We start from the raw sequence: 12,592 nt of genomic DNA, 5'->3' as shown, positions 1-12,592 counted from the left end.
AGGAAGAGTAGAGTCAAATTTGGAAAAATATGAACAGTTGTTAAATCTGGGTGATAAATTTGGATATGTGTCATATATTTATATTTACATTTTTTGGATTTTTAACATTTTTCTCAAACTAAAAAAGTAAATAGCACTTGAAAGGAATGTAGCTGTTCTGTAGTGGCAAGGGACGTAACAAAACTAAGTAGAAAATACACATTGCATCTCAGTGGTTCTCAAGCTCCTTAAGCTTGTGATTTAGAAAATAAAGATGAAGAAACCCATAGAATCCTGTCTCCAGTCTTCTTTTCCAAAACAGCCCTGAGCACACCACTTGCTGGTATCTCCAGCTTCAGAAGTCTGTAGCTCTGACTCATCAACTCCATAACCCACAAATTAGATGCCAGGATAATGTAACCACTTGATGGGTACACTGAAACAAAGGATATTACTGAAGTACCCAGCCAGGGAGGAACATCGTCTAAAAGACCACAGGAATTAATTTGGTAAACGTTTTCATGAATCGCCCAGGTGACGGAACACAAAACAGGGCTATTAAATTTACTGACGACAATCTTCAAATGAGATGTGATTGAGCATCAATGTAAGTGTAATAATCCGGTGAAGTGAAATTTAATAAGGATATATCATTATTGATAAAAATGGAATAATATGGAATAACTGGCCAAAAAAAAATGTGGAAAATACTTTGGGATCAAGCTGAGCAAGGATTAGGAATATGATGCTAGAATTTTAAAAATCAAGTATTATATTATACATAGGCTAAAGTGTAGACTGTAACAACTGGTTGACCCACAGTCCTATCACATGGATAATACTTTAGTGACATACTTACTGCAGTACTATCCTCACTAAAATACAATGGGTTCAGCACAATAAACTTAAGCAGCAGTACAGTACAGTGGTTAGAACACAGGGCTGCAGCCAGAATGTATGAAGCCAGCTATGTGACCTTGGCCAAATTGTTTAACCTTTCTGTGCCTCAGTAGCCTCATTTGCAAGACAGAGATAATAATATTATTGATATTATAGAGCTGTAGTGAGCGGTAACAAGTTACAGTTTGAAAACAGCTTAGAACAGTACCTGGCACAAAGTAGCTGCTATGCAAATGTTAAATTTAAAAAAAAATAAAGAAAACCTAGGTAATACCATTCAGGACATAGGTATGGGCAAGGACTTCATGTCTAAAACACCAAAAGCAACGGTAACAAAAGCCAAAATTGACAAACGGGATCTAATTAAACTAAAGAGCTTCTGCACAGCAAAAGAAACTACCATCAGAGTGAACAGGCAACCTACAGAATGGGAGAAAATTTTTGCAATCTACTCATCTGACAAAGGGCTAATATCCAGAACCTATAAAGAACTCAAACAAATTTACAAGAAAAAAACAAACAACCCCATCAAAAAGTGGGCAAAGGATATGAACAAACACTTCTCAAAAGAAGACATTCATACAGCCAACAGACACATGAAAAAATGCTCATCATCACTTGCCATCAGAGAAATGCAAATCAAAACCACAATGAGATACCATCTCACACCAGTTAGAATGGCAATCATTAAAAAATCAGGAAACAGGCCGGGCACGGTGGCTCATGCCTGTAATCCCAGCACTTTGGGAGGCCGAGATGGGCGGATCACGAGGTCAGGAGATCAAGGCCATCCTGGCTAACACAGTGAAACCCCATCTCTACTAAAGAATACAAAAAACTAGCCGGGCAAGGTGGCGGGCGCCTGTAGTCCCAGCTACTCGGGAGGCTGAGGCAGGAGAATGGTGTAAACCCGGGAGGTGGATCTTGCAGTGAGTCGAGATCGCCACTGCACTCCAGCCTGGGCGACAGAGCGAGGCATCTCAAAAAAAAAAAAAAAAAATCAGGAAACAACAGGTGCTGGAGAGGATGTGGAGAAATAGGAACACTTCTACACTGTTGGTGGGATTGTAAACTAGTTCAGCCATTGTGGAAAACAGTGTGGTGATTCCTCAAGGATCTAGAACTAGAAATATCATTTGACCCAGCCATCCCATTACTGGGGATATACCCAAAGTATTCTAAATCATGCTGCTATAAAGACACATGCACACTTATGTTTATTACGGCACTATTCACAATAGCAAAGACTTGGAATCAACCCAAATGTCCATCAGTGACAGACTGGATGAAGAAAATGTGGCACATACACACCATGGAATACTATGCAGTCATAAAAAAGGATGAGTTCGTGCCCTTTGTAGGGACATGGATGCAGCTGGAAACCATCATTCTCAGCAAACTATCACAAGAACAGAAAAACAAACACTGCATGTTCTCACTCATAGGTGGGAATTGAACAATGAGATCACTTGGACACAGGAAGGGGAACATCACACACTGGGGCCTATTGTGGGGAGGGGGTAGTGGGGAGGGATAGCAATAGGAGATACACCTAATGTAAATGACGAGCTAATGGGTGCAGCACACCAACATGTATACATATGTAACAAACTTGCACACTGTGCACATGTACCCTAGAACTTAAAGTATAATTTTAAAAAAATACATCAATTTGGAGATCATCTAGAGGAATCAAAAATTGTTACAAACCTAAAGATCTACATGGAAAAGTAGAGGCACTGGCATAATTTATTAAAAATTAAAAAGGGGGAGGCAATAGAAGCCATTCTTAATATGGAAACTACTGCTCAATTGCTAATACAAATGTTTCCAAAACAGACTTTTCAAATTTTTAATGGGAAAGATGAGACAGAGGGAGCACCCTGGCTGTTCTGTGCAGTAGCTGACATTGGACAGGGCTCGAGTTCTCCAGTGTTCTTATCAGTGCTAAGAATGTTGTGATGACTCAATAATCATTTTTTCCAGGAGACTTCAGAAAAGCTTTTACTTTTTCTATTTTCTGCCAGTATTTCTATGTGCCCTCCGGGACTTTGTGAATTTCAAAATTTATACTGTCACATTCAGTTTTCTTCAGCTTGAAGGGAGCCTCATATGTTGAATTATGCTGTGCTTTGTAAAGCATGTCATCATTCACTCCAGGATATTTAATTTTAAGAGGGCGGAATTTGCTAAATGGTTTACTTCATTTGGTTTCACAAAAAAAAATATAAAACTATGACAGAGGAAAAGTAAGTGTTTTAACAATAACTATCCATGATACAATATTTTAATGACCTGAGTTGGTTAGAGCACTTATATGACAGTTAAAGATCTATTATGTATGTAGAATTAACCTTACTGAATTCTAAAACAAGCATTAGTGCTCCTCAGTAGGCACGGCTGATCACAGGGGAGCTTGACCTGGAAGTTTCAGATGAAATTAGCACATACCAAGTCATTTAAACAAATACTTACTGGATATCTGCTGTGAATTAAGAACCACACCAAGTACCTGCCTCATGATTGGTAGATCACACACAGGAGGTACCGTTAACTTCTCTTTCCCTTCACCCTCCACATGGTTATAAAGGCTAAAATTAGCCCTGTAAACCTATTTCAATATGTCCCTTCTTTCCACTCTCATTGTTAATATATTTGCTGAGCACCAACAATATGATCTGGATCACTTCCTAGTGTTTTCTGTGATTCAAGTCCTGCCTGTTTTTAATAACCATAATGCTGTTTTCTCTGTGCTCCACTTAGAAAACTCCTACTTATCCCTTAAGACTCAGTTTGAGTGCTACCTTCTCCCTATCACCTTCTACCATACCACAGACATGTATTCTGAGAGTTGAGCCTCCTCAAGGCTCCCATGGCACCTGCACATGCTCTATCATAGCTTATATACAATAACTGTACCATAAAGGTTGATGCATATTCACCACTGACAAGCAAGCTGTACCAGGTCAAGATGGATATCATCATCTATACGTCATCCAGTGCCTAAAACAGACACTGCCAAACAAAATGAATAGATATTAGGTGAATGAATTAACATATAGTGAATAAACCAGGTTCTTGCCCTCAAAAAGTTCCCTATTTAGTTGGAAAGGCATGATTGGGCAAAGGGGAGGGGATGGAAATAAGATACAGAAACTACTACAGTGCAAACCAATGTTTGATAAGAAAGCAGGGTATATGGCAAGAAGCTAACAGTTACTATGTTGCCTAAATGTTTAGGCACCGAAAGGTGCCAGATACTGTGGTTGGCCTATTGCACACATTCTCTCATTTATTCCTCACAACAACCCTGCAAGGTATTATTATTTCAATTTGATAGGCAGGGAAGTTGAGACTCAAGGAGTTAAGGGCTCAGAAAAGTTACTAAAGACTGGATTTGATCTCTAAAACCCATGCCCTTTCTATCACAATGATACAAATTCAATTCTGTGGAGTGTCAGAGGAGGGAACAAACAGTTACACCCAGAATGAAGAAAAATCACAAAAGGTTTTATGTACAAGTTACAGTGGACCAAACCTTGAAGGGCTGGGGGAGAAAGGAGCTACATTTTAGATGGAGGAATAAAGCAGGCATGCTACAAATTCAAAACTTGTGAGTAGGACGCTAAATAGTCTGGAGTAAATTGAGAATATCTGCAGAAAGTCTCACTGAAAGAGAAAGTTGGGGCTATCCTGGGAGACCTGGGATCTCCCAATCTAAGCACTGCTATTAGAAAAATAACCAAGAGCATAGGTCATGTTAATGATTGGACCTGTGCTGTCCTCTTCAATTATGAAGGATAGCAAATGAAAAAAACTCTGGCAGTAAAAGTATTTCAGAGCCCTAAAATAAGTCTGATTTTAATATAGACATGTATTTTTAACCAGGGAGGAAATACAGCTATAGAAGTTAACATATTCAAGTGTCCTCTTAATATCAAATTAACATAACATCATAGAAAATCAAGTAAATAGATTCACTTCACAAACGGGAGTCATATATTCCCTTTCGTAAATGTATACTTACAAAAGTAATTACTTTCATTACCCATGTCATACTCTTCAGACATCTTGATTTTAACTAAATACATGAATTGCCCAGCTTGCTGGCTTTATGAAATCTGATTATCAAAACATAACATGGCCATATTTAAAAGTATACTGGTTGTGTTTTATTTGTGTATGTTTGCTGACAGTTTTACTTATCAAGATTATGTTTTGAATGGCTTTTATAACTAATTTGTTCAAATGACATTCATAAACTAAGTGTGACTAAGTATTTAGATGGTAACATCACAACTCCATTGAAAGGAATCTAAAATAAACAAAGTAAAGACCTTAAGTGGATTATCTCATAGATTAGAGAAGTCTTAAACATTCTTTAGAGACTGCCTTTTTTAGGTCTTTTAAACGTATATTTCTCTTAAAGCAATTTTATGAGCTGAAATGTTATAGCAAATGTAGCCCTAAAGCTGTATATAATAAATAAATTCCCCACACTGAAATTAGTAGGAATGTCAGTCTAGTTAGTAAAAAATCTTTAATGTATGCTTTTCTTTTTAATTTTAAATTTTTGCAGGTGCTGATATGGTTTGGCTGTGAACCCACCCAAATCCCATCTTGAATTCTCACATGCTGTGGGAGGGATCCAGTGGGAACTAATTGAATCATAGGGGCAGGTCTTTCCTGTGCTGTTCTTGTGACAGTAAGTCTCACGAGATCTGATGGTTTTAAAAAGGGGAGTTTCCCTGCACAAGCTTTCTCCTCTTGTCTGCCACCATGTGAGACATTTCCACTAACAGCATACAAGGGTTCCCTTTTCTCCACATCTTCACCAGCATTTGCTATTGACTGACTTTTGGATAAAAGCCATTTTAACTGGGTAATGTATGTATTTAAACAGAAATCGAGACATTTCACTTCCAACTTTACATAGTAAATAACCAATATTGTTGGAGATACTTAGGGCCCTTATTAAAATGAATAGATATTTTACTTGTAATACTATTATTAATCAATAATATAGTAATGGGTACTATAAAATATAAATATTTAGCTTTGAATTTTTAATTATATTTTCAATTTATGATTTATTTTCATAGATAACATATCTATACTTTTATCTAGCCAATGTCAGAATTACTATAGTATAGAATATAAATTAGCAACATGCAACTCTTTACAATTTATGGATCATTTATTTTGTAACAAATGGTTAGTATTATAGACATTCTAGGCAGAAAGTAAGGCATGGTATCTCTAATCCTTTTAACTTTTAAAAGCATGGTGAATACTGTCTTCTTTTTGCCCAATGAAGGATATTCAAATACAAAGCTAAGAAAGATATTCTTATATAAATGACCCCAACTGCTCCTCTTAGTCAGAGATGAAAGAACTGAGACCCAAAGAAAGGCTCAAAAATATATAGCTTCAAATGAGCATATTATAAATTAAAGATTGAAAATCAATAATTTAGGCATTCACATCAAAAAGTTTTAAAAAAGAACACGTGAAATCCAACAAAAACAAAACGAAGGGTATAATAAAGATAAAATCAGAAATTACTGAAATAGAAACAAAACATACAAAAGAGAGTTTCAACAATGCCAGAAGTTAGTTCTTTGACCAATAATATTGATAAACCCCTGGCAAAACTGATTGTGAAGGCAAATAGCCAATACCAGGCATAAAAATGGGAATATCAATACTGAGCCTAAGGACATTAAAATATCATAAGATGATATTCTAAATAACTTTATGCCAATAATTAGAGGGAACAGATCCTAAAACAACATTTATCAGAACTTCATATGGCTAATAAACATAATGAATCCGCAACTAAAAAGCCTGCTTATAAAGATAATGGTGGTAACATACACCTAGAAATAATCACTAATACTTGTTATATTTCATTGTCTCCTTTTTTGCTGGTTGTGTTAAGAAACGACCATAATCTAAAATTAGAATTGACTGAGGCAGTTCAGCCTAATATATCTTTCTAAACATATATTTTATTGTTCAAAATAAAGGAATGGAGAAACTGCCCTCATGATATGAAGAAACTCTCATGTAAAATGACTTTCTTTCTCCTAGGGTATTATATTGGGAGCTGAGTTTAATTTCTAAAGCCATCCTTAAGAAAAAAATCGGTTTTCTCCTTGATTATTGTAAAATATTAAATTTAAATTCACTTGTTTTTCACTTTAAATTGATAGTATATACTTATATGGCATCTGTATATACATCTCCATGGTGAAGCCATTCTCATAAAAAGTGACTTCCTCTTTTCTGAGTATAAATTTCAATGACAATTTCAACTTTTGAAGCCATCTTTAAGAATAAAAGATTTTTTCCTTGATTATTTTAAAATATTAAATTTAAATTCATTTGTTTTGCTCTAAATTGATACTATACACTTAAGTAGCATCTGTATATACATTAAAACTGTTAAGTAATAAAATATTTTTAAAGGAACCCTCAGTCTACAGTAGGAGGTAAACACTATGCAATCAAAACAGCACAAATTCTGCTAAGAATGAACTGCAATGCTCACTTATCATCCTTAAATACAAAATACTGGTCTTGCTAGGTGCCCTGTAACTCAACAATTGGAACTATGATATGTTACGAATAGAAATTATTCAAGCAAGAACTAGCAAACTAGTTGAAAATTCCGATTCTTTCATTGTGTTTCCAACTTTATCCATGTGAGAGGAAAAACTAATTGAATAGCTTAAAGGACAAGGGAAAAAAAAGAGAGTGTTTCAGGGGAACATAGAAGATTGAAATAATTACAAGTAATTACAGCTCCTGTAGGATCATGTTTCTTATTTCTTCCTATATCTCCTATAATACACAGCCCTGTAGTTTTAATATGACAAATATTTAAAAATTTTTTGAGTTGAAAGTTCTAAGTTTATATAATTCATCATTCATACAAAGAGCCATGAGAAGATATAAAAATAGTGTGGTAAAAATTTGGATGAAGCCGAATAAAAAAAACAGTATTAGTCTTCTTTTAAAAAATAATTACAACCTTTATTTTAGATTTAGGGGGTACATGTGCAGGTTTGTTACATGGCTATATTGTGTGATCCTGAGGTTTAGGGTATGACTGATCCTGCCACCTACATAGTAAACATAGTAACCAATGTTAGTTTTCAATCCTTGCTCCCCTCCTTCTCTCTGCCATTTAGCAGTCCCCACTATCTATTGTTGTCATCTTTATGTCCATGAGTACTCAATGTTTAGCTCCCACTGATAAGAGAGAACATGTAAAATCCTATATTCTTAAAGCACTTGAAAAGGCTAGAAATTTTCTGAAATATGTAGTTGACCTATATAAAATTTGGGAAATGAAATGATGGGTGATAGGAAAAAGAAACATGGAAAGCTATGAGTGGGAATGTGGGGGACAAGTAATATGACAATGAGAAGAGGGCTTTCTAGGGAACAAATTCTTAACATTTAATGCCTAACATATTGAGAAGACTTATATTTAGCTTGGCAAATTCATGGATCTAGCTTTGTAACTAGAATTCTCTAATACTGGCAGAAATGATGGTAGCAGAAAATCAGGATTAAAAATGTATTGTAAACAACAAAGAATACCTTCTATTTCCAAATAATGTAGAATGAACACTATATGGCAGAGATACTGAGGATATTGAGGGGGATGTTGAGGTAGATGAAGATAAGGGGAATAATTTACTATGACAGAAGCTCATCATCTCATGAGTATGAAACAGATAACCTTCAGTTCCATTTCAAACAGCCATCAGCAAGTTAGAAGTATCTGAAGAAATAACGGTGTCTGTTGACCTTGTTACACACTATTAACAATAGCAAATTTAAATTTTGCATATATTATGTTAAATTAATTTATTCCTAAATATATTCATTACACTATTGTAAACAGTATTTTTAAATTTTTTCCCATTGCTGTATATACTAGTATATATATATATATATATATGGAATATATTATATATGGAATACAATTGATTTTTGTACATTTTCCTTGTATCTTATGACCTTGCTTAACTTGGTTGTTAGTTATAACACCTTTTTTATACGTTTCTTAAGATTTTTTATATACACATTCATGCAATTGTGTCATCTATAAATAGCATGTATGCCATTTATTAAGGTTTCTGGCTTTATTGTGCTAGCTGGCACCTCCAGCATAATATGAGTAGTTGATATTCTTGTCTTTTTTCCTAATCATGAGAAAAACATTAGTTTTTCATTTTTAAATATGAAGTTAGCTATAGGCTTTTTATAGATGCCTCTTATTTGATTGCGGAAGTTTCCTGATATTTTTAGTTTATGTGATGTTTTATCATGGATGCGTATTGAATTTTCTCAAATGATTTTTCTGGCGGCAATTAGAGGATCATATGGTTTTTTATTTATTCTGTAAATGTGTTATATTATTTGATTTTTCAATGGTCAGCCAGCCTTACATTCCTGAGATAAAACCTCCTTAGTTATGACATATTTTTTTATATATTGTTTTTATATATTGTTGAATTTGATTTGTTAACATTTGTTAAAAATTTTTGCATCTATGTTCATAGGAAATTCTGAATTGTAATTTTATTTTTTTGTATTATACAGGTCTGCTGATAAAAAAACACTCTCAGTTTTTGTCTGAAAATGTCATTATTTTTCCTTCTGAAGAATGTTTTTGTCAAATATACTAATCTATACTGATCTTTTTTTCTTTCAGCACTTCAGTTGAATTGTGGTTCATATTTATTTCTCAGGAGAAGTCAGCATTTTTATCATTGTTCCCCTATAGGTAATATGTCTTTTTTCCTCTGGTAATTTTAAAGATTTTTCTCTTAGCTTTTAGCAATTTGATTACATGCCATGTAGTGTTTTTTTGTTTATTCTGCTTGAAGTTCATTGAGCTTCCTGGATTGGTAACATTATCTTTTTTATCAAATTTGAGAATTTTCCTACCGTTATCTCTTCAAATATTTTTCTGTCCCATTTTTTTCTCTTCTCTTTTGAGACTACAATTGTGTGTATGTGAAGCTGCTTTTTTAGGGTTGTCATTTTTACACTAAGAATTTCCAATTATTGTCATTATGTTCACATTTTTCTCCCTTTAAACGTTTGAATCTATTTATGGCAACTGTTTTATAGTCCTTGTCTGCTAATTCCATCATCCTGTCATTTTTAGTCTATTTCTATTGACCAATATTCCTGCTTTTTTTGTATGTCTAGTAATTTCCTGTTGAATGCTTGACTCAATGAATGCTATGTTGCTGAGTGTTTGGATTTTGTGGTCTTCTTGGTTGAGTGTTAAGTTTTGTTCAGGTATGAAGTCAATTTACTGTTGAATCACCTTGATTTTTTCAATGTATTCCTCCCTACCTCCCCAATATTTAAAAATATTTTTATTTTTAAAGCAACTTTGTATCAGACAAAACTTTCAAAATAATATTAAATAGCAAGTATCCTTCTTTATCAGGGCTTAGTTTTAAAATTTGTAAGGATAGGTATGGAGTAACTCTTACTTTAAGGATAGATCAGTCCTACTTCTAAACATAGACTTTAAAAGATAAATACCCTTCTGAATACCAGGGGTATTTAATGAAGGCTCCTGGTCATGTAGGAGCTCTGGTAGCTGTTCACGTCAAAGATCCCTAGTAGTTCTTCTTTTCCTAGTGTTTGTGAATTTTGTTCATTTTTACAGTTTTTATTGTGGTAGGGCCAATCTGGTACCACTACCATCATGGTCAGAGGTATAAATCCCAAAAGGCAGTTTTTCACCATATCTCAGCTTTTCCTGGGTACTTTCTTCTTTCTCCTTTGACCCACTAACTCTGCCCTTTATTCTCCTACAATTCTGTCTCAAGAACTGATAATCACTTAGTGAAAAGACCCAAACCAGAAACTAACTCTTATAACTCAATTCAATGCTCTATTATACTATATATTTTTTACTTCCTGGGATTAAAACACTAAGAATCTAAGTTAGCTTTAAGTTGTTTATTACTTGATATATTTCTTGACTTATCTTTCTGTTTTGTTTGTAGTGTCATTTATATTTTATTTTTTAAAAATTAGAACAGGTTCATTCATAAAGCTAAAAATGACCCATACTGAGAAAACCTGTTTGATTAAAAGCTGAACCAGCATTCTAACCATATAAAATTACGCAAAAAGTAACTTTAAGGAAGGCAAAGAGACAACTAATAACATACTTCTTCCAGATTTCTGGGTTCCTTATCTCATACCTGAGATTCACATAGTTTATTATTTCTCCTTGTGAGCTCTTTTAGCTGCTTGTTAGAGAATAGGCTTAGATCCTACATGTTTTTCTTCTAACTTAAGAGCCTTTATGTTGATGAGATCTGTTCCTAGAATGTAATGTTCATCACTCTCTGTCCACAGAATATCTATTAATTCACGTTTATAAAGCATTAGTCACTTTAAAAATAAATTTTGCATGGTTTTATTACCTTTAAAGGAGAGAAAAGAAGAACAGAAATAAAACTGGTTTATAAAATGGGTCTTTAAGAAAGTATTTTTAAATTGTACCAGGAGGGAAACAAATGATTAAATGAGATTTTTAAGAGGCTGTGGGTCTAATAGTCTTACCTGTGTAGCTGAATATATTCTCGGGGTCTGTTGAGCAGGTGAAGGAATCTGTCAACAATCTTGTTTTTTCCTACACCCTGTAATTACACAGAAAACATTAAACAAAAAGGGGCTATTTTCTGGAGATAAGCTTATGCCAAACCAGAAAAGTCTTTTACCAAAACCTGATTTCTCACCTTTTTACTGTTTTAGGTTACCACTCATGAAAATCAAACTGGCAGACATATACGGAATATCTCCTACGACATGAGGGTTTAAAAAATTTATTTCTAAACATACTAGTCCTAAGCCATTCTTATTTGAAAGGAAACCCATAAATTAGCCTCCTACATATTGATTTTTCTGTTCTGTAAATTTACACTGAAGTCTAGGCATCACAGCAGATGCCTATAGTATTAACTATTTCAGATTTGAAGGATGTCATCAAAGGTGATCAAGTAAGTATAAAACAATGGTTTCTCTAATCAGTTCTTCAGAATTATGATTTTCAGCTACAGAAAGGTAAATATAATACTGTACTTTTTCTATTAGAATCAAACACTCATTTCTTTTCCTTTTATCCTATTTTAAAGTCCTTTAAAACCTTGGAAACCTAGTGTATTAATAAAACTCAACTATAGGTACTCTTCCTAGAAATGCCCTCATTTCCTTACCACTTACTGGTGCTGAGAGTTGCTATCCCTTTGTAGAAGACAGACTGTTAAAAATGGAATCCACCCCCATGCTATTTCCCTATTTCAAAGTTTTCACTTAGAGGTGAAATACAATTAATGGGGTGTAAATCTTTTAACAAGTAGGTTGTGTGGAAAGAGTTACAGTTTAAAAGCTGACTTCATATCATACATGCTAGCAAAAATAACTCTTACTGATTCTTATATGGATTGAGCATCACTAATCCAAAAATCTGAAACCCAAAATGCTCCAAATTCTGAAACTTTTTGAGCAGCAACAAGATGCTCAAAGGTCATGCTCAATAGAAATGCTCATTGGAGCACTTCAGATTTTGGATTTTTAGATTAGGGATGCTGAACTGGTATGTATATGTAAATATTCTAAAATGTGAAATGCTTCTGGTCCCAAGCATCTAAGATAAGGGACA

General features: G+C 34.1%; 1 protein-coding gene across 2 annotated transcripts in view; it reads right to left on the bottom strand.

Moving 5' to 3' along the window:
• VWA8 (von Willebrand factor A domain containing 8) overlaps positions 1-12,592 on the bottom strand; it is a 390,434-nt gene that overhangs the window by 181,644 nt on the left and 196,198 nt on the right. For both annotated transcript variants that reach the window (XM_023208911.1, XM_023208909.2), the window contains exon 21: positions 11,494-11,570. In XM_023208911.1, the coding sequence (XP_023064679.1) occupies positions 11,494-11,570 (77 nt within the window). The remainder of the gene's footprint in view (positions 1-11,493; positions 11,571-12,592) is intronic.

Source organism: Piliocolobus tephrosceles, chromosome X, assembly GCF_002776525.5.
Source record: "Piliocolobus tephrosceles isolate RC106 chromosome X, ASM277652v3, whole genome shotgun sequence".
NCBI lineage: Eukaryota > Metazoa > Chordata > Mammalia > Primates > Cercopithecidae > Piliocolobus > Piliocolobus tephrosceles.
Note: the sequence above shows the minus strand (reverse complement) of the source record. Positions and strands in the feature narration are given on the sequence as shown.